At 35.8% G+C, this 24,215-nt stretch overlaps 1 protein-coding gene across 3 annotated transcripts in view; it reads left to right on the top strand.

Moving 5' to 3' along the window:
- LOC150098670 (SPARC-related modular calcium-binding protein 1-like) overlaps window positions 1–23,707 on the top strand; it is a 66,785-nt gene extending 43,078 nt beyond the window's left edge. For all 3 annotated transcript variants that reach the window (XM_090404670.1, XM_090404671.1, XM_090404672.1), the window contains 5 exons: window positions 5,234–5,458; window positions 8,035–8,217; window positions 12,605–12,787; window positions 17,194–17,376; window positions 23,464–23,707. In XM_090404670.1, the coding sequence (XP_090260796.1) occupies window positions 5,234–5,458; window positions 8,035–8,217; window positions 12,605–12,787; window positions 17,194–17,376; window positions 23,464–23,609 (920 nt within the window). In that variant the 3' untranslated portion in view covers window positions 23,610–23,707. The remainder of the gene's footprint in view (window positions 1–5,233; window positions 5,459–8,034; window positions 8,218–12,604; window positions 12,788–17,193; window positions 17,377–23,463) is intronic.
- Window positions 23,708–24,215: the final 508 nt, after the last annotated feature.

Below are 24,215 nucleotides of genomic sequence, written 5' to 3' on the forward strand. Positions count from 1 at the left end.
ATTGATTACTCACTTAGCACCCATCAGAGTAATTTGGCAATGTATTTCATCCTTCCCAGCAGCTGAACCACTAGATCTGTAACGAACCCCCACCATATCTTTCATCCACTTAGCCTCAAGCCTCAACATGGAACATTACTGCTTTCACGAGTTTCTCTCCCAACTGAACCCCATTTCTATCCTATCTCTTTTATCCTTCCTGAAAAAAAAATGCTATATCTTATACATGTTCCAGATCGTACACATCTGGCTCTGAGAGCCAGGTTTCACTAATTTTAGATCATAATTACTGATGCAACCAACTCAAGCCCTTTGTTCCTGATGCCCCTGACATTTGTGTATTTTTTTTGTGAATCCCGCTCATTAAAGGTTGTAAACCTATAGTACAACAGCTGTCAGCGGGCTAAGGATTTTTTAAAATTTTTTGTTAATTTCTATATTTTGTTTGCAATTTAATGCATTTATCTTGTCTGGAAAATGAAAACCTGCTCTTAGAGACCAAATATGGAACTTTTTAGCAACTTTAGCAACTTCAGGCTTTCAGTAAGTGGGACAGTGGTTTCACACTGGGCAACGAAATTCATCTCTCACCTAAAGACAATCACAAACATCAGTGCCTATGGTAATATTTGAACCTACAGCTTGTTGGCTGGAGAGTAAATATGCTAATTACTTGACTGGTATAGACATAAATGTTACCTTCCCACTTTTTCATATACTTACATCTGCAGTCTCCTTGGCCCAGTTGGACAACTTTCTCTTTCCTGTCCCCCACACATACACTCAAAAGGTCTGAACACAAAGCAGGTTAATTATGCTCACTGACATTTATTTAATTATCATATATGTTAGCTGAATTTACACATAATCTAATCATAATGACTTAGTTTTTCCCCAACTCTGAATTGGATATCACCTCAATAAATAATTTCCCTATGCTTGATGCCACATCCATTTGATTGCAAGCCATTCATCTTATACAAGTCTTTTTTACCATCAAACTCACTCTAAACATGCAAAACCTCACACTTAATCGAATCATTTACTATCCTAGTCCACCTTTTTAACTTAGTATATTACCAAGGTATAATAGTACTAACAATTTCACTCTCAAACTCTTCTCTCATTTCTTTCTGCAAACCCTTTCATATCCTTTCTGCTGTATTTATTACTATCTAAATCATTTATTTCTATGATTATTAACATCTCCTTTCTTTTTTTGATTCCTGATTACATTTGTCACATCCTTAATTTTCACTCCTGGAAGCTAAGTAGTGACTTGATCATCATGTGCACATTTAACGAGTCCGCATATCAAAAATTTCAACTGATAACCTATAACACCCATGCAAAAATTTATAGACCTCTATCATATCACCCATCGTTCTCCTGTTTATCAGTGACAGCAGTCCATATATTCTCAATCTGTCTTCATAATCTACATTTCATTATCTGGATATCATCTTGTTACTGTTTGCACCCTTCCACAGCTTCTTTATCCCCCTTTGAATGTAGGAGATCACGTGGTGAACAGTAGTCAGTATGCAGCTGTATCAAGGCTTTCTAAAGAGGCAATTGCAATGTGACCTTTGAACTTCACATTCCTATCCACCATAACTCCAAGATCTTTAGCCTCATCAATTACTCTGCTCTTCCAGCTTACTCAAATCATTCTGAAAGTGTTGGATCAGTAGCATCTCCAATTGTCCTCCTGATCTTTGCATCATCGGTGAACAATTGAACATCTCCTGTCAGATCCTTCCCTATATCATGAATGTACAGAACAACAATGGCCAAGGAATACGCATACATGGTACTAACATACTGTAGGTTGATAAACCAACCTCTTATGTTTGAGTCTCAGCTTAAAAAAAGATCCCACACGAATGGCAATGATAGTTCCATTGTCCAAGAGTATGCAAAAATTGTGTCTAACTACTGACCTATTAGTATTTCTAGAGTGGTTGTGAAGATTTTAGAAAAGTAGATACAAACTTGCATGCAGAAATGAGTTTACGAACAAGCTATAATTTGAAATGAACACTTGGATAAGTAGGTAGCTGACAGACAGCTATCAGGAAGTGGTATATGAGGATTTGGTAAATCTGTCAAGACAGTAATTTTTTTTTTTATGTTGATTCCATACACAAGAGGTTGGTTTATCAACCTAGAGTATATTAGTACCATGTATGCGTATTCCTTGGCCATTGTTGTTCTGTACATTCATGATATAGGGAAGGATCTGACAGGAGATGTTCAACTGTTCCCTGATGATGCAAAGATCAGGAGGGCAATTGGAGATCATGCATGCTTTTATGTGTTTTAACCATTACTGAAAAATATAGCAGAGTAGGAAGTGATTGTCAGACATACAAAATTATTTTGGAAAATTTGGAGAAAAGAGCAAAGCTAATAATAATGGAAAATACCTGTTGGATATCTGCTCAGGACATGGACTGGTTATTACTAACACCATGTTCCAACATAAAAATGTGCACAAATTCACACTCACATGGCTCTAATTGACTATCTTATTGTTGATAGTGATGTTTTCTCCCTGGTGCAGGACACCAGAGTGTACAGAGGATTTGAAATTGGCAGCGATCGCTATTTAGTCTTGAGCGGGATAAAATTGAATTTCATATTGAAAAGAATAACATGTAAGAAAGTTTTAAAGCGAATAAAAGTTGAGTAGCTCTCAGATATGAACTGTAGACTAAATTACAGAAAGATTATTGAATTAAAAATGAAAGAGTTTGAAAACAAGAACCAAACCTTGGAGATGCAGTGGCAAACCTTGAAGAAAACTCTGAACTGATTCAGCCAGAGAGGCATGTGGTGATGTTGTTCTGCAAGGATAGAAAAATCAGAACTCCATGGTGGACATAGGAAGTTAAAGAGGCAGCGAAGAAAACGGAGAAAGCACATCAAAGGTTCATAGCAAATAAGTCAGCATGTGCACTTAGAGAATACAGAGACAAATGTAAGAAAGCTCAACACTGTGTAAAACTAGCTAAATAAAAGTCATCGGAGGTTTTAGGCAAGAACACAGAAAATAAATATCAAGAAGGTGGTAAGATATTCTGAAGGTTGTTGAAGAGGCTTAGAAATGGAGGAAAGAGTAAAAGGAGTTAGAGATGATAAAGGCAACATGAAAACAGGAGAAAACGATATCCTTGAAGTATGAAGTAATTACTTTGAAAAACTGCTAAATGAAACAAGCAGCGATAGCACAGTGGTGAAAAACACTCAACAGGCATAAAAACACTAGTCAGGAATACATATCCATACTTGAAGTATAAAAAGCCATCAAAGGCTTGAAATGTAGAAAGGCAGCAGGAGTAAATGATATTCGACCAGAAATGCTGAAGTATGGTGGTATAAGAGTCTTACAGTGGCTGCACTGCATAGTTCAGAAAGCCTGGACAGAGGGACGAATTCCCGATGATTGGAGTAGAGCTCTCATAGTATCCATATATAAAAAGGTAAATAAAACTGAATGTCAGAATTACAGAGATATTTCCCCACTGAGTGTTCCTGGGAAGATATATGCAAGTATACTTGAGAAACGGTTGAGAAGAATTGTGGAAGAAAAGTTTGGTGAAGAACAAGCTGGATTCAGGCCAAATAGAGGTTGTCAAGATCAGATCTTCACTTTACGACAAATAGTTGAGAAAGTATGGGAATATAACAAAGATCTGTATTTAAGTTTTGTCGATTTGGAAAAGGCATATGACAAGGTGGCAAGAGAGAAGCTATTCAATACGCTACAGTTATATGGTGTCAATGGGGCATTATGTCAAGCAATACTTAGTCTGTATTTGAGTTGTAAGCCGGCAGTTAGAAATGAAGGAAGTACAGGAAGATGGTTTAACGTTAAATCTGGTGTGAGACAAGGATGTACATTATCCCCTCTGTTATTCATTATCTATATGGATCATATGAAGGAAAGTGGTATTAAACATGATATCAGAATTGGAGATGTTAATGTCAGCTCTTTACTTTATGCGGATGATGTTATACTTCTAAATAAATCTGCTACAAGTCTGCAAGATTCTCTGACTAAATCGAATAGCTGTTGTAATAAATATGGCATGAAGGTCAGCAATAAAAAGACAAAGACAATGAAAATAGGCAGAATCATTGAAAATGTCAACTGTGTTGTGAATGGAGAACCTGTGGAAGAAGTGAAACATTTTAGCTACTTAGGCATGATTTTTAGTGAAGATGGTAAATTAAATATGGAAATAGACAACAGAATCAACAAAGCTGTTGATTCTGTTGTCTAACTGTGGACTAATTTCTCTCTTATGGAATAAGAGAGAAATTAGTCGGAACACTAAATTAGCTGTATACAAGACAGTGTTGAAACCAGTTTTAACTTATGAATCTGAGAGCTGGGTTATAAGTAAAACACTTGACCAAAGACAAGATACTGCAGATATGAGAGTTCTGAGAAAGATTAGGGGCATGAACAGATGGCATCAATGGCAAAATCATATTAAAAATGAGGATATTAGGAAAGAACTTTACATTGTGAACATCCAGGAATGCATTAGTAGAGCTAATCTCAGGCGGTATGGCCACCCAAAACGTTCATTGCCAATCACGCGATATTGCGTGATGCAAGTTCTCACCGGGTGGCCGATCACGCGTTATAGCTATCAAGTTATATACTAAATAAAAAATAAAAAAAATTTGGCCACCACACGAAATTCCAATTTTCAGCTTGGCAATGAACGTGTTAAACAGAATGGGGGAAGAAAGATTAACAAAACAAGTGTTTTCTGCCAGGTTGGCAGCAAAACGACCCAGAGGAAGACCAAGATATAGTGGATTGATACAGAATATGATAGTACTATCATATCCTGTACACCCCTTAAGGGTATATGTCAGGAATTTGATGATGATGATGAAAAACAGGCTCATTACTGAATTACTGACTCTTCAAAAGTAGAATCAACATACAGAGATTTGCAGACGTCTTAATAAAGCTCTAACTTCTAGTAGCAATGCTAAATTTCAAAATATATCAGTGTATTTTGAATGATTACTATTTTTTTTTTTTTTTTTAATTTTAAGTCTTTAAAGTTTAATGTATCAACAACACAAAACTGATAACTAATTTTTGAGCATCTCTGTCTTGGATTTTTTAAATTAGAAAAATCAATTTTCTTTCAGTACCTGTGGAATTCAATAGAAATTTAAGTTCAATGTTATTTTCATTATTCAGACAAAACAGACTGTGAGGAACATCATGAACGTGAATTGTTACACAAAACTAAATTTAACTCGATTCCAGAGTGTGATGAAAATGGAGATTATGTCGATTTACAATGCATTGAGGGAAGTTCTTTTTGCATGTGCTATGACAAAGATGGTACCATTGTTAAGCCACTGACCAACAACATTAAGGATTGTGCCTGTCACTTAGAGAAATACAAGGCTGAGAAAAACCGTAAGTGTTAGTTCATATGCATCACCAGGACTATAAATTTCGCTATTTAATTTTTAATTACCATTCATTGAATTAATGACAATAACTTATTACCAAAATACGTTTACTTGGTATCTGAGGTTTGAGGAATTGCAATTACTTGTTAGCTACTAAGATGTTGAATTTATTATTAATTGCTATCTCCATGGATATAGCAATTAATAATAATGTATGAAACTAAAGTGTCCTAGCAGATAAAAGATAATTTAATATAATAGGTTTGCTTTTAGAACATGCTTTGTAATTTTCCTTAAACATTCTTTATTAATGTTTCTATCAAAAAAAAAAAAAAAAATCAGCTAACACCTTTTATTCCAGTATAGGGACAGAAGAGGCTGGCCAAGACAAAAGTGGGTAGACAATGTGGAGAGAGAGCTTGTAGGATTTGAGTGGCCAGGCCGTTTAGCCCTATATAACTTTTGAGGTAGCCTTGGGTACCAGTGGAGATTGAACTGCCCACTCATTAAGCGGCATGCAGTGAAGAGAGACAGCTCAACAAGTGTTGAGCTGTCTCTCTTTAATTTAATTTATTAACTAAATCAGAAGTAATGTCAATCAATATTTTGGCTACTTGCACATTCTCCAATGCTACTACTGCATCAAGGACTCTTGCACCTCAAGTTTCCTCCATTATAGCTAAATAACTATTTCTTAGCAATTGCATATATATCTGTGGGGATAGAGATTAAAAGGAGGACTGGTCACTCCTTTCAATCTCTATCCCCACAGAAGTCTCCTCTAATATAACTATATGCTGCTGCTAATTTACCAATACATTCCATCCATGTTTACCATTGCACTCCTGGCCTATTGTAGCAAACAGCTAGATATTTCAATCTGTTGGCCACTATCTTATGCAAATACACCCCCCTCTCTCCCTCTCTGCATCTCCATCTTCTTGCTAAACTCATTCTTTTTGGTTTAATTTTTTTCGCTATCATTAGCAGAATTCCTCCTCCACATCCTGTTTCTTATGTCATCTCTGAAAATACTATACCCATTGCATTCTATCCCTGTGATATATTCTCTACCAATCAGAAAAGGCTCACTAACGCCTATAACCTTTGGCCCAGTTGAACCACCCCATTGCCAAATATCCCCCCCCCCCATCCAAAAATGCAATCTATCAGCCTTACATAAGTTCTTTCATTCATTAAATTCCACACACACACACACACTCCATTCTGCATCATTCCTTCTACACAACCTACACATTGACTTATTTGTTATCATGACCCTTCTCCACTTGTCCCTATCATATTGTGGCAGCAGCCTCACAATCTTTATTATCTTTCTAATTATTTGCTTGTTCCATCTTGGTTACTTTCACATTTTCTAATGTTACCATCAGATCCAGCACTCTTGCACACCACAAGTCCCCATCCATTACAAGCTAAGTAATCATCTCTAGGCAGCTGAATTAATTACATTTTCTCCTCTCCCTGTGACCATCCCTCCTTTCAATCTTGGTCTTCACAGTTGAAGTCCTCCATAGTAACTACCAATATAATCATCTTTCACTTTCTCTCTCTGTATCACTGTCCTTTATCTTCATGGAAACATGATTTCATCACACTTGTCTCAAGCACACCTCTTATTATGGAGTCTCCATACAATTCTCTCCTTAACCCCTCCCCCCCACTTTCTCTTCTTTTTTTCTGCCATAGCGCCTCCGTAGCGCAATTGGAAGAACGACGGTACATTGCGCCCTTCGATTGGAATAGGCCTCAGTTCGATTCTCGTCGCGACGGGAGGAATCTTTATCTGGTCGATTTCAATCGATGGTGAGTTAGCCGATCTCATACGGAGGTAGCAGGGTTTTTTCTCCCGGAAACTCGGGTTTTTCATCCCGCATACATACAAATCGGCCCTTCAGAACACACGCAATTTACAGACAAAAATTACTAGTTGTGGTGGTGTTGGAGGTGGGCGGTAGATGGCGTTGATTCGTAGTTGAGGTAAGGTGTAGAGATAGTTGAAGATGTCCTCCCGCGATGAGTCTTCGGACTCCTTGGAGGTATCAGGAATAATAATAATAATAATAATGCTTGCCCAGGTTTGTCCTATGTTGATTCCACATAAGCACATTATCTCTTTAATTAATACCTCACCATTTTCCTCATCTTATACCTTTTCTTTCACACTATCAATCATACCTTGTTCACCCTTGCTCACTCCCACCACCTTATTTTCAACAACTGTCTTGAATAACTGTTATTTAAGATTGACCTTATGACAGTGAAGAGTCTGTCATACTCATAAGTAAGAACATCTTAAGCAAGTCATTTAAACCAAGATAGTGATGGAATTCATTAAAATATATTCTTATTGTGGGAATGACAACCTATTTCTCTATGTAAGCACATTCTTATCCAGACATGTTCTTTCATTTGAAGGTTGAAGTTGGAATTTTTGTTATTTTTCTAGTGGTAATTGAATTTGCCTGAAATAAACCGTTCATTTAACTATTTTAGTGGTATAAATTATGTTGCATCCAAAATACTGGAATGTAATTGTAATTTATTATTTTTTATTAGATTTAATTGGTGCCTTTGTTCCCAAATGTCAGGAGGATGGAACTTATCAGGCTAAACAATGCTCGGCATCAACAGGTGAATGCTGGTGCTCTGATGAGAAAGGTAACAAAGTATCCAAACCTACACGCAAGGAGATCAAGTCATGTGAATGCTATCTTAGGAAGTATCATGCAACAAAAAATCGTAAGAATTAATTTTATCTATTTGCTATTATTATAAAGTTATTTATAATGCAATTGGTTACTTATTCTCAAAACTCAAATATTGTATTATTATTATTATTACAATGCCATCATCACAGAGTCTGATGATGCATTATGGAAAGCTCATACTGACTGGTATTCAAGCCATACCCATTATAACTCTACTTAAACTCATTCACTAACAAAAACACTCACAACTACCTATGGCATCTAATTCTACTCATTCACCTAAGGAAATAGTCAAGTCCTCACACCCTTGCTAGCCACATTTTTTCACAAGCTTTTAAATAATGATCTCACTTACTTGTCATGTATAAGGGGGACCGGAAAGTAATCAATTTTTTGAACTACATTTTTAATATAAATTTTATTAAAGAACAAATTAACATTATTCAATTCTATAATCACCATCATTAATTATAACCTTATTCCAACGATCTACTAAGTTTAGAATTCCTTATTTGAAAAAAGTTTTTTCTTTGGAGGCAAAAAATTATACCAAACGCCTTTGGACATCATCTCGCGAACGGAAGGTTTTATTTCTTATGCTGTGTTCTAAGGACCTGAATAAGTGATAGTCACTAGGAGCAATATCCGGCGAATATGGAGGATGTGGTAGAAGTTCCCATCCTAACTGCCCAATTTTTTCTTCAGTCATTCTTGCTGAATGTGGTTTTGCATTATCTTGCTGCAAATTACCCCTCTAGCGCCCATAAGGTTTTGTTTTCGTCGGCAAGGAGAACATGCGTTGCGGTACTTTGTTCACTTAACAGGGCGAAGCTAGTGTGATTATAAATGTGTAGAGATTTCTTGGAAGTAAAACGGTGCTTCAATTTGACACAATTAGGGATCATTTTGTTATCCCAGCAGCGTTTTAGGAACGTCTCCCCATCCTTGGCCAATTTCTTTATGGAGACATTTGAAGAGAAAGCCTTAAACTCCGCCGCACAAAAACCCACTATTTGGCTTTGTTATATGGATGATGTGTTTGCTATTTGGCCACATGGCTCAGACACACTCCTCTCCTTCCTAACACACTTAAACAACCAACACCCCAGAGTCCAGTTCACCTTAGAAAAAGAGGAAAACAACATCCTCCCCTTCCTAGATACTTTAATCACCCACCAGCTTGATGGATCTTTGGTTTTCTCTGTTTACAGAAAACCCACCCATACTGGCAGACACATTCATCAGCAATCCCCCCCCTCACAACAATATGGGGTTATAAAAACACTATATAACAGGTCAAAATTAATCTGCTCAAATGACAAGGCCCTGACTACTGAACTAAACCACATCCTCAACACTTTTTTAGCGAATGGCTATAACCCCAAAAAATACTAAAACCAGTAAACCACAACCCCCCTTCCACAATAAAGATTACACCAAGTCTATCACCATCCCCTACATCCAGGGCACCTCTGAGAAAATAACCAATATCCTCAAAAAATATGACCTTACTTCCTGTTACATACCATATAAAAAGTTGGCATCCCTTATCCGCTCTACCAAAGACCTACCTGGTGTATACCAGGTCCCTTGCAGTTGCAAATTGTCCTACTTTGGCCAAACAGGCAGAACAACAAATATCTGGATTTCAGAACACAAAGACTACATCCGGTTTCACCAGTACAGCCACTCTGGGCTGGCAGACCATGCTTTAGATACCCTTCATAAAATTCATTGGAAGAAAACAAAAATAATTCATCGCAGCAAGTTTAAATACGAAAGATTATTCAAAGAATCTTCAGCAGCTCTAAAAAACGTTCCTAACCTCAACAAACTTTGGTGCATGAAACTACCCCAAATTTGGGAGACTTACATTATGAGAACTTCAGCCCAACTGCCAAGACTACCAAATTATCCTGCAAGAGGGCCATTAGGACTTTAGGAACAATATTAGTTTATTGCTTTCTTCCTCATTTGCTTTGTGTTAGTGCCTGCGTGCACATACCATATCTTTATGTTCCTGAAGATGGCAATGTGACGTTGCCGAAATATAGAAGTTATTCATTAAAGTTACCTTTAATTAATATACTTTATATGCGTTGTTAATTCCGTAAACTAATTACCAGCAATGGCAATATCATATTAAAAATGAAGATATTAGGAAAGAACTTTACTTTGTGAACATCCAGGAATGCATTAGCAGAGCTAATCTCAGGTGGTATGGTCACTGAAAAAGAATGGGCGAAGAAAGATTAGCAAAACAAGTGTTCTCTGCCTGGTTGGCAGCGAAACGACCCAGAGGAAGACCAAGATATAGGTGGATTGATACGTTACAATGTGCCTTAGACGATAGAAATATAAGATCTGATAATGTTGGAGTCTCGACAAGTAACAGACTGATTTGGAGGAAAATTGTAGATAGGAAGTTAGTAATGATGTAATTTTTTTCATGTAGTACTATCATATCCTGTACACCCCTTGAGGGTACATGGCAGGAATTTGATGATGATGTGTTAAAAAAATATTCATTGTGGAAAACGCATTGTGATCTTTTTACTAGGCTGCTGTATATATTTACAATAAGCATTGATTGGTCATTGTGATTTTTTTGTGAGCAAAATGTGAAAATTTTGAAAGAATAATTTTCAGATGGCTGAAATATATTTATAGTAGAAGTGGTCTCTCTCTCTCTCTCTCTTTCTCTCTCAATTATCAACCTCCCATTAACCAAACCCTCAGTTAATGAGATGTTGAAAAGGGTTATCTTGTCATTTAACCACCAGCACTCTCTTAAGTATACCTTAAGCGAATGACTAACAGATGAGTTTTATAACCAACTAATTATAAGCAAGATTTTGAAAAGTTCCTTTGTACTAATTAATCTTTCAATGCATTATTTTATTACTATACATTTTTCAGTGATTAAAAATTTTACACAATTTACTGTTAATAAATAAAATAAATTTATTTTTTATTGATTATTATATATTAAGTAAAAATGGATTAGTGTATACATACCTTTATAATTTAAACACTATAATGCTTAACTTTAGAATTTCTAAATGCAGCATAAAAATAACTAGCTTAAAGAACTTTGTGTCACATATGTTAAGAGAAATGTGTTGGCACTAAGATACAATACTACTTGCTTATAGCAACATACATACTGTATTTTTGTGTTTAATTATTCTCGTCATGATGGGAGAAATCTTTATATGGGCTTTTTTCAATTGAAGGTGAGTTAGCCGATCTCATACAGAGGTAGCAGGTTTTTTTCTCCTGGAAACTTGGGTTTTCATCCCGCATACAGACAAATCGGCCTTCAGGACACATGCAATTTACAGACAGAGATAACTAGTGGCGGTGGGCAGTGGTGCAGATAATGGTGATAGATGGAAGTGGTGGAGACAACGTGTTACAGAGTGGGTGCCCTCCCTCGATGAATGTTTGGACTCCTTGGAGATGTCATGAAATAATAATAATTATTAACTTATTTGTTATCATGACCCTTCTCCACTTGTCCCTATCATATTGTGGCAGCAGACTCACAATCTTTATTATCTTTCTAATTATTTGCTTGTTCCATCTTGGTTACTTTCACATTTTCTAATGTTACCATCACATCCATCACTCTTGCACACCACAAGTCCCCATCCATTACAAGCTAAGTAATCATCTCTTAGCAGCTGAATTAATTACATTTTCTCCTCTCCCTCTGACCATTCCTCCTTTCAATCTTGGTCTTCACAGTTGAAGTCCTCCATAGTAACTACCAATATAATCATCTTTCACTTTCTCTCTCTGTATCACTGTCCTTTATCTTCATGGAAACATGATTTCATCACACTTGTCTCAAGCACTCCTCTTATTATGGAGTCTCAATACAATTCTCTCCTTAACCCCTCCCCCCAACTTTATCTTCATAATGCTTGCCCAGGTTTGTCCTATGTTGATTCCACATAAGCAGATTATCTCTTTCATTAATACCTCAGCATTTTCCTCATCTTATACCTTTTCTTTCACACTATCAATCATACCTTGTTCACTCTTGCTCACTCCCACCACCTTATTTTCAACAACTGACTTGAATAACTGTTATTTAAGATTGACCTTATGACAGTGAAGAGTCTGTCATACTCATAAGTAAGAACATCTTAAGCAAGTCATTTAAACTAAGACAGTGATGGAATTCATTAAAATATATTCTTATTGTGGGAATGACAACCTATTTCTCTATGTAAGCGCATTCTTATCCAGACATGTTCTTTCATTTGAAGGTTGAAGTTGGAATTTTTGTTATTTTTCTAGTGGTAATAGAGTTTGCCTGAAATAAACCGTTCATTTAACTATTTTAGTGGTATAAATTATGTTGCATCCAAAATACTGGAATGTAATTGCAATTTATTATTTTTTATTAGATTTAATTGGTGCCTTTGTTCCCAAATGTCGGGAGGATGGAACTTATCAGGCTAAACAATGCTCGGCATCAACAGGTGCATGCTGGTGCTCTGATGAGAAGGGTAACAATGTATCCAACCCTACACGCAAGGAGATCAAGTCATGTGAATGCTATCTTAGGAAGTATCGTGCAACAAAAAATCGTAAGAATTAATTTTATCTATTTGCTATTATTATAAAGTTATTTATAATGCAATTGGTTACTTATTCTCAAAACTCAAATATTGTATTATTATTATTATTACAATGCCATCATCACAGAGTCTGATGATGATGCAGTATGGAAAGCTCATACTGACTGGTATTCAAGCCATACCCATTATAACTCTACTTAAACTCATTCACTAACAAAATCACTCACAACTACCTATGGCAACTAATTCTACTCATTCACCTAAGGAAATAGTCAAGTCCTCACACACTTACTAGCCACATTTTTTCACAAGCTTTTGAATAATGACCTCACTTACTTGTCACGTATAAGGGGGACCGGAAAGTAATCAATTTTTTGAACTACATTTTTAATATAAATTTTATTAAAGAACAAATTAACATTATTCATTCTTTAATCGCCATCATTAATTATAACCTTATTCCAACGATCTACTAAGTTTAGAATTCCTTATTTGAAAAAAGTTTTTTCTTCGGAGGCAAAAAATTATATCAAACTCCATTGGACATCATCTCGTGAACGGAAGGTTTTATTTCTTATGCTGTGTTCTAAGGACCTGAATAAGTGATAGTCACTAGGAGCAATATCCGGCGAATATGGAGGATGTGGTGGAAGTTCCCATCCTAACTGCCTAATTTTTTCTTCAGTCATTCTTGCAGAATGTGGTTTTGCATTATCTTGCTGCAAAATTACCCCTCTAGCGCCCGTAAGGTTTTGTTTTCGTCGGGAAGGAGAACGTGTGTTGCGGTACTTTGTTCACTTAACAGGGCGAAGCTAGTGTGATTATAAATATTTAGAGCTTTCTCGGAAGTAAAACGGTGCTTCAATTTGACACAATTAGGGATCATTTTGTTATCCCAGTAGCGTTTTAGGAACGTCTCCCCATCCTTGGCCAATTTCTTTATGGAGACATTTGAAGAGAAAGCCTTAAACTCTGCCGCACAAAAACCCACTATTTGGCTTTGTTATGTGGATGATGTGTTTGCTATTTGGCCACATGGCTCAGACACACTCCTCTCCTTCCTAACACACTTAAACAACCAACACCCCAGAGTCCAGTTCACCTTAGAAAAAGAGGAAAACAACATCCTCCCCTTCCTAGACACTTTAATCACCCACCAGCTTGATGGATCTTTGGTTTTCTCTGTTTACAGAAAACCCACCCACACTGGCAGATACATTCACCAGCAATCCCCCCCCTCACAACAATATGGGGTGATAAAAACACTATATAACAGGTCAAAATTAATCTACTCAAATGACAAGGCCCTGACTACTGAACTAAACCACATCCTCAACACTTTTTTAGCCAATGGCTATAACCACAAAAAATACTAAAACCAGTAAACCACAACCCCCCTCCACAATAAAGATTACACCAAGTCTATCACCATCCCCTACATCCAGGGCACCTCTGAGAAAATAACCAATATCCTCAAAAAATATGACCTTACTTCCTGTTACAGACCATATAAAAAGTTGGCATCCCTTATCCGCTCTACCAAAGACCAACCACTTCCCCTAGACCTACCTGGTGTATACCAGGTCCCTTGCAGCTGCAAATTGTCCTACTTTGGCCAAACAGGCAGAACAACAAATATCTGGATTTCAGAACACAAAGACTACATCCGGTTTCACCAGTACAGCCGCTCTGGGCTGGCAGACCATGCTTTAGATACCCTTCATAAAATTCATTGGAAGAAAACAAAAATAATTCATCGCAGCAAGTTTAAATACGAAAGATTATTCAAAGAATGTTCAGGAGCTCTAAAAAACGTTCCTAACCTCAACAAATTTGGGAGCATGAAACTACCCCAAATTTGGGAGACTTACATTATGAGAACTTCAGCCCAACTGCCAAGACTACCAAATTAGCCCGTCAGAGGGCACCATTAGGACTTTAGGAACAATATTAGTTTATTGCTTTCTTCCTCATTTACTTTGTGTTAGTGCCTGCGTGCACATACCATATCTTTATGTTCCTGAAGATGGCAATGTGACGTTGCCGAAATATAGAAGTTATTCATTAAAGTTACCTTTAATTAATATACTTTATATGCGTTGTTAATTCCGTAAACTAATTACCAGCAATGGCAATATCATATTAAAAATGAAGATATTAGGAAAGAACTTTACTTTGTGAACATCCAGGAATGCATTAGCAGAGCTAATCTCAGGTGGTATGGTCACTGAAAAAGAATGGGCGAAGAAAGATTAGCAAAATAAGTGTTCTCTGCCTGGTTGGCAGCGAAACGACCCAGAGGAAGACCAAGATATAGATGGATTGATACGGTACAAAGTGCCTTAGACGATAGAAATATAAGATCTGATAATGTTGGAGTCTCGGCAAGTAACAGACTGATTTGGAGGAAAATTGTAGATAGGAAGTTAGTAATGATGTAATTTTTTTCATGTAGTACTATCATCTGTACACCCCTTGAGGGTACATGGCAGGAATTTGATGATGATGATGATGTGTTAAAAAATATTCATTGTGGAAAATGCATTGTGATCTTTTTACTAGGCTGCTGTATATATTTACAATAAGCATTGATTGGTCAATGTGATTTTTTTGTGAGCAAAATGTGAAAATTTTGAAAGAATAATTTTCAGATGGCTGAAATATATTTATAGTAGTAGTGGTCTCTCTCTCTCTCTTTCTCTCTCAATTATCAACCTCCCATTAACCAAACCCTCAGTTAATGAGATGTTGAAATGGGTTATCTTGTCATTTAACCACCAGCACTCTCTTAAGTATACCTTCAGCGAATGACTAACAGATGAGTTTTATAACCAGCTAATTATAAGCAAGATTTTGAAAAGTTCCTTTGTACTAATTAATCTTTCAATGCATTATTTTATTACTATACATTTTTCAGTAATTAAAATTTTTACACAATTTACTGTTAATAAATAAAATAAATTTATTTTTTATTGATTATTATATATTAAGTAAAAATGGATTAGTGTATACATACCTTTATAATTTAAACACTATAATGCTTAACTTTAGAATTTCTAAATGCAGCATAAAAATAACTAGCTTAAAGAACTTTGTGTCACATATGTTAAGAGAAATGTGTTGGCACTAAGATACAATACTACTTGATTATAGCAACATACATACTGTATTTTTGTGTTTAATTATTCTCGTCATGATGGGAGAAATCTTTATATGGGCTTTTTTCAATTGAAGGTGAGTTAGCCGATCTCATACAGAGGTAGCAGGTTTTTTCCTCCTGGAAACTTGGGTTTTCATCCCGCATACAGACAAATCGGCCTTCAGGACACATGCAATTTACAGACAGAGAATACTAGTGGCGGTGGGCAGTGGTGCAGATAATGGTGATAGATGGAAGTGGTGGAGACAACGTGTTATAGAGTGGGTGCCCTCCCTCGATGAATGTTTGGACTCCTTGGAGATGTCATGAAATAATAATAATTATTAACTTATTTGTTATCATGACCCTTCTCCACTTGTCCCTATCATATTGTGGCAGCAGACTCACAATCTTTATTATCTTTCTAATTATTTGCTTGTTCCATCTTGGTTACTTTCACATTTTCTAATGTTACCATCACATCCAGCACTCTTGCAAGGCACAAGTCCCCATCCATTACAAACTAAGTAATCATCTCTTAGCAGCTGAATTAATTACATTTTCTCCTCTCCCTCTGACCATTCCTCCTTTCAATCTTGGTCTTCACAGTTGAAGTCCTCCATAGTAACTACCAATATAATCATCTTTCACTTTCTCTCTCTGTATCACTGTCCTTTATCTTCATGGAAACATGATTTCATCACACTTGTCTCAAGCACTCCTCTTATTATGGAGTCTCGATACAATTCTCTCCTTACCCCCCCCCCACTTTATCTTCTTTTTTTCTGCCATAATGCTTGCCCAGGTTTGTCCTATGTTGATTCCACATAAGCACATTATCTCTTTCATTAATACCTCACCATTTTCCTCATCTTATACCTTTTCTTTCACACTATCAATCATACCTTGTTCACTCCCTCCACCTTATTTTCAATAACTGTCTTGAATAACTGTTATTTAAGATTGACCTTATGACAGTGAAGAGTCTGTCATAGTTATAAGTAAGAACATCTTAAGCAAGTCATTTAAACTAAGATAGTGATGGAATTCATTAAAATATATTCTTATTGTGGGAATGACAACCTATTTCTCTATGTAAGCACATTCTTATCCAGACATGTTCTTTCATTTGAAGGTTGAAGTTGGAATTTTTGTTATTTTTCTAGTGGTAATAGAGTTTGCCTGAAATAAACCGTTCATTTAACTATTTTAGTGGTATAAATTATGTTGCATCCAAAATACTGGAATGTAATTACAATTTATTATTTTTTATTAGATTTAATTGGTGCCTTTGTTCCCAAATGTCAGGAGGATGGAACTTATCAGCCTAAACAATGCTGGGCATCAACAGGTGAATGCTGGTGCTCTGATGAGAAAGGTAACAAAGTATCCAAGCCTACACGCAAGGAGATCAAGTCATGTGAATGCTATCTTAGGAAGTATCGTACAACAAAAAATCGTAAGAATTAATTTTTTCTATTTGCTATTATCATAAAGTTATTTATAATGCATTGGGTTACTTATTCTCAAAACTGCAATATTGTATTAATATTATTATTACAATGCCATCATCATAGAGTCTGATGATGCATTATGGAAAGCTCATACTGACTGGTATTCAAGCCATACCCATTATAACTCTACTTAAACTCATTCACTAACAAAAACACTCACAACTACCTATGGCAACTAATTCTACTCATTCACCTAAGGAAATTGTCAAGTCCTCACACCCTTGCTAGCCACATTTTTTCACAAGCTTTTAAATAATGACCTCACTTACTTTTCATGTATAAGGGGGACCGGAAAGTAATCAATTTTTTGAACTACATTTTTAATATAAATTTTTTTAAAGAACAAATTAACATTATTCAATTCTATAATCGCCATAATTAATTATAACCTTATTCCAATGATCTACTAAGTTTAGAATTCCTTTTTTGAAAAAAGTTTTTTCTTTGGAGGCAAAAAATTATATCAAACTCCTTTGGACATCATCTCGCGAACGGAAGGTTTTATTTCTTATGCTGTGTTCTAAGGACCTGAATAAGTGATAGTCACTAGGGGCAATATCCGGCAAATATGGAGGATGTGGTAGAAGTTTCCATCCTAACTGCCTAATTTTTTCTTCAGTCATTCTTGCAGAATGTGGTTTTGCATTATCTTGCTGCAAAATTATCCCTCTAGTGCCCATAAGGTTTTGTTTTCGTCTGCAAGGAGAACGTGCGTTGCGGTACTTTGTTCTCTTAACAGGGCGAAGCTAGTGTGATCATAAATGTGTAGAGCTTTCTCGGAAGTAAAACGGTGCTTCAATTTGACACAATTAGGGATCACTTTGTTATCCCAGCAGCATTTTAGGAACGTCTTCCCACCCTTGGCCAATTTCTTTATGGAGACATTTGAAGAGAAAGCCTTAAACTCCGAAACACAAAAACCCACTATTTGGCTTTGTTATGTGGATGATGTGTTTGCTATTTGGCCACATGGCTCAGACACACTCCTCTCCTTCCTAACACACTTAAACACCCCAGAGTCCAGTTCACCTTAGAAAAAGAGGAAAACAACACCCTCCCTTCCTAGACACTTTAATCACCCACCAGCTTGATGGATCTTTGGTTATCTCTGTTTACAGAAAACCCACCCATACTGGCAGATACATTCACCAGCCATCCCCCCGCCCTCACAACAATATGGGGTTATAAAAACACTATATAACAGGGCAAAATTAATCTGCTCAAATGACAAGGCCCTGACTACTGAACTAAACCACATCCTCAACACTTTCTTAGCCAATGGCTATAACCCCAAAAAATACTAAAACCAGTAAACCACAACCCCCCTCCACAATAAAGATTACACCAAGTCTATCACCATCCCCTACATCCAGGGCACCTCTGAGAAAATAACCAATATCCTCAAAAAATATGACCTTACTTCCTGTTACAGACCATATAAAAAGTTGGCATCCCTTATCCGCTCTACCAAAGACCAACCACTTCCCCTAGAGCTACCTGGTGTATACCAGGTCCCTTGCAGCTGCAAATTGTCCTACTTTGGCCAAACAGGCAGAACAACAAATATCTGGATTTCAGAACACAAAGACTACATCCGGTTTCACCAGTACAGCCGCTCTGGGCTGGCAGACCATGCTTTAGATACCCTTCATAAAATTCATTGGAAGAAAAGAAAAATAATTCATCGCAGCAAGTTTAAATATGAAAGATTATTCAAAGAATCTTCAGCAGCTCTAAAAAACGTTCCTAACCTCAACAAATTTGGGTGCATGAAACTACCCCAAATTTGGGAGACTTACATTATGAGAACTTCAGCCCAACTGCCAAGACTACCAAATTATCCTGCAAGAGAGCACCATTAGGACTTTAGGAACAATATTAGTTTCTTGCTTTCTTCCTCATTTGCTTTGTGTTAGTGTCTGCGTGCACATACCATATCTTTATGTTCCTGAAGATGGTAATGTGACGTTGCCGAAATATAGAAGTTATTCATTAAAGTTACCTTTAATTAATATACTTTATATGCGTTGTTAATTCCGTAAACTAATTACCAGCAATGGCAATATCATATTAAAAATGAAGATATTAGGAAAGAACTTTACATTGTGAACATCCAGGAATGTGTTAGCAGAGCTAATCTCAGGTGGTATGGTCACTTAAACAGAATGGGCGAAGAAAGATTAGCAAAATCTTTGTTCTCTGCCTGGTTGGCAGCGAAACGACCCAGAGGAAGACCAAGATATAGATGGATTGGTACGGTACAAAGTGCCTTAGACGATAGAAATATAAGATCTGATAATGTTGGAGTCTCGACAAGTAACAGAATGATTTGGAGGAAAATTGTAGATAGGAAGTTAGTAATGATGTAATTTTTTTCATGTAGTACTATCATCTGTACACCCCTTGAGGGTACATGGCAGGAATTTGATGATGATGATGATGATGTGTTAAAAAATATTCATTGTGGAAAACGCATTGTGATCTTTTTACTAGGCTGCTGTATATATTTACAATAAGCATTGATTGGTCAATGTGATTTTTTTGTGAGCAAAATGTGAAAATTTTGAAAGAATAATTTTCAGATGGCTGAAATATATTTATAGTAGTAGTGGTCTTTCTCTCTCAATTATCAACCTCCCAGTAACCAAATCCTCAGTTAATGAGATGTTGAAATGGGTTATCTTGTCATTTAACCACCAGCACTCTCTTAAGTATACCTTAAGCGAATGACTAACAGATGAGTTTTATAACCAGCTAATTATAAGCAAGATTTTGAAAAGTTCCTTTGTACTAATTAATCTTTCAATGCATTATTTTATTACTATACATTTTTCAGTAATTAAAATTTTTACACAATTTACTGTTAATAAATAAAATAAATTTATTTTTTATTGATTATTGTATATTAAGTAAAAATGGATTAGTGTATACATACCTTTATAATTTAAACACTATAATGCTTAACTTTAGAATTTCTAAATGCAGCATAAAAATAACTAGCTTAAAGAACTTTGTGTCACATATGTTAAGAGAAATGTGTTGGCACTAAGATACAATACTACTTGCTTATAGCATCACTATTTACATACATACTGTATTTTTATGTTTAATTATTCTCGTCATGATGGGAGAAATCTTTATATGGGCTTTTTTCAATTGAAGGTGAGTTAGCCGATCTCATACAGAGGTAGCAGGTTTTTTCTCCTGGAAACTTGGGTTTTCATCCCGCATACAGACAAATCGGCCTTCAGGACACATGCAATTTACAGACAGAAAATACTAGTGGTGGTGGGCAGTGGTGTAGATAATGGTAATAGATGGAAGTGGTGGAGACAATGTGTTATAGAGTGGGTGCCCTCCCTCGATGAGTGTTTGGACTCCTTGGAGATGTCACGAAATAATAATAATTATTAATACACTAATTAATATTATTCCTCAGTAATTGGTTTACTTTGCATTGTGATTTGCTGACTAGCAAACTTTGTCAATTTCATCTTTTTACTTCATATTTTAAAGTTGGTTAACAGCTAACCATTTTAACACTAAAAGGAAAGTTAGAGGTAAAACAGTAATAATAAAGTGGTGTCATGGTATCCTCATATGTCCTAGGTCTTATGCAAAGAATGCTTACACCTACACAATCTATCCCACAAATACAGCTGGTTTTGTAAGAGGAAAACCCAAGTTTTCAGGAGAAAGGGTGAAAACTGCAACTACTAGACCAATTATCTCACTTTCAGTTGGAAAAAAAAAAAAAAAAAAAACGGCCAAGAGAACACATGCAATTCAGAACAAAATTGTACTATTGATGATAGTAGTGGGCAGTAGATGGTGTGTGTTGTTGGGAGTAGTGATGTGTAGTTCGGAAGACTTAGTATGGGAGAAGGTGAGCTGTAGTGAAGTAGTAGGCCCTCCCACAGTGACACCTTGGAAGTGTCACATAATAATAATAACTGTGCAATACATAAATACTTCATAAATTAAACTTATCAAGAAATTATTTTCTTGTTTATTCCTTTCAAGTATAAGCAAAGTTTGCATATGAAGTATATTCATGGTTAGGTGACTTGTATATAGACTTAGTATCAACATACTAAAAACTAATTGCCTTAGTATCCTATAATGCAAATTACACTTTCTTTTGGATGTGTGTATTGCATTAAGGGAAGAATCATTATCCAAACCAGTTTTGATCTTTATTGAGGTCTCTTTAGTGGGAGCCAAACCCAGGAAGAAGATTAAGGTTGAATTAATGCAGAAATCACTCCCCCCCATATACATCTGCACTGCATTAATTCAACCCTGGTATCTTCCTGGGGTTGGCCTCCACTAAAGATACCTCAATAAAGATCAAAACTGGTTTGGATAGATCCTTCCCTTTAATGCATAGCAATACAAACATCCAAAAGGAAGTGTGATTTATGGGATACTAAGGCTTGATCATGAGGATACTTCAAGTACAAACTTTGCTTACACTTGGATGAAGGATTAATGAAGATTCGTTCCTAATGAGAATCAAACTCAGTACTTTTCCTGCTACAGTCAAGACAACTAAAGGTTTTTCATCTCCTTTGCATGATGAAAAACCTGAATTTTAAAGAGGTAAAAATGCCTTCAGAACATGCTCACGAGAATGTTGCAACTTCGGAGTTAAAATCTTGTGTAGAATGTGAAGGAGCTCTTATAAGGCCTTTTCAAATGAAGGCAGGTTATCTGATCTTGTCTGTAGATGGCAGGCTTTTCCTTCTGAAAACTTGATGCAAAACACATGGAAATTAGCAAACATAACACACTGGCCTCATAGCTATAATTGCTTCAACTGTAATTCTAACCAACCCAACCAGCCACTGCCTATTAATTATTTTGTAGATTACACGACAGGGTTGATTATTCCAACAATATGCCTACTGTCAAAGCATAAACTATTTGAAGCAAAGCGTTTCCACTGTTCAATTTTTTTTTTATTTTTTGTATGTTCTCTGGTGCTTTCCCTAATGATTTTGTCAGTTACTTGGATAGTTAAATATGTCTAAGCTAATCTAATTTTGGCAATGACCATTATGAGCCTTACTCAGCATTATTTATTTTTGTGACTAGTCCTCATTCATCACATCAAGAATGTTAAGCCTTCCCCCTCAATATTGAAAGCCCTTCTTTCATTCATTCTCCCAGTCTCTCTTTTTTTTGCATTCCTTAACTATGCCATCAAGTTCTCTACCACCTCAAGATAAGAGAAGAATATAGCAGGCAAGGACTTATATGATTTAAATATAAGCTGTGAAAGGGTCACCAGTTTCAAGTTTCAGCCTTGATAAAATAGAATGCTCTAAAAACTTTATTTCTACTGAATTGTAATACCACCATTACTCTCAAATCCCATTCAAGAGTAATGCTGGAATTACAATTCAATTAATGTTCAATAATAACCGAATACATCTTTCAAATATCCTATAAGTTTATTTATAACTAATATGATAATCTGGCATATATGTCAGGTAATAATGGCAGAATAACATTTCTGTTTAGATGTGAAACTCAAAAACAATAAATAACAAGCACATATTCCATGCTGGAGACATCATTTCTGAATTGGAATAACTAGCTCCATATCAATATACCCTTACATGAGAATGACTGCATGACAACAGAGAAGACATTTCCTTGCGCAACAAGTTTGCATTTCAATTTTTTTTCTTGCACTTGATGTGTCATTATTTGACTGAATATGCAAATACAATTTTGACTATCGTTCCATTACAGATTATATTTACCACAAAATTTCATTTTGTATGTGTGTGTGTGCGTGCCCGGACGCATGCGCATACACACACACACTAAATAACCTACCATAGCTAGAAATCATAAGTCATAATTAATGACAGAAATACACATAAATTTGCACTAGAAAGACCTAGATTTTTAATACTTTTTTTTTTTTTATAAAGGCCATTTTTTTTCTATTAATTTTATGTTTAGTATGAAACTATAACTGCTCAAAGCATGATCTAGTTTGCCTAAATTACATTTTTCAGATGTTATTGGAGCCTTCATACCTACTTGTGAAGATAATGGAGCTTACCATAAGAAGCAGTGTTGGGGCTCAACAGGAACATGCTGGTGTGTGGATGAGTTAGGAAACGAAGTATCTGAGGCTAACCGTGAGGAGGTCGAATGCTAAATCCCCAAAATAAACAGATCCCTTGTTGGACCCTAAAATAATTAATTATACTCTTAACAGCAACATGTCATTTTTAAATAAAATGTTCACAAATTAAATTAATTATACTTTTTTGTCAACAAATGTGGTATATCACACTTTTCTTGCAAGCTAAGTTTCAAGGTTGTATACAAAGTTACCTTATGAATAACTTCTAGCAGATAACACTAAAATTTCCAAAGGAAATTACCTGTTTAATTTGTTTTACCACTGAATAAATACACATCCTAATTAAAAAAGAACCTTTTGTTTCTATATTAAATTAATAATAACTTCAAAAATGGATGAAAACTCACATCGCAACTTATTTATTGTAGAATTTTCACCTATACTTAAGCAAAAATTCTACAATAAATAAGTTTTAATGTGAGTTTCATTTGTTTTTAAGTTATTCTTATAATGTGGCAACATTTCAATGTTGCCAGTAAGGAATTCTACTGCATATATTGATAAGAACGAGATGAGCATATATATTTCCACTGAAGAAATCCAAACATTAACTATGCTGTACTTTTTAATATTTCCAAAGACAGCAGGCTGCAGAACCTGTAGTAAATTAATACTAGA

The sequence above is a fragment of the Typopeltis vanoorti genome, chromosome 15, assembly GCF_054136105.1.
Source record: "Typopeltis vanoorti isolate ZY-2024b chromosome 15, IOZ_Tvanoo_1.0, whole genome shotgun sequence".
In the NCBI taxonomy this organism is placed as follows: domain Eukaryota; kingdom Metazoa; phylum Arthropoda; class Arachnida; order Uropygi; family Thelyphonidae; genus Typopeltis; species Typopeltis vanoorti.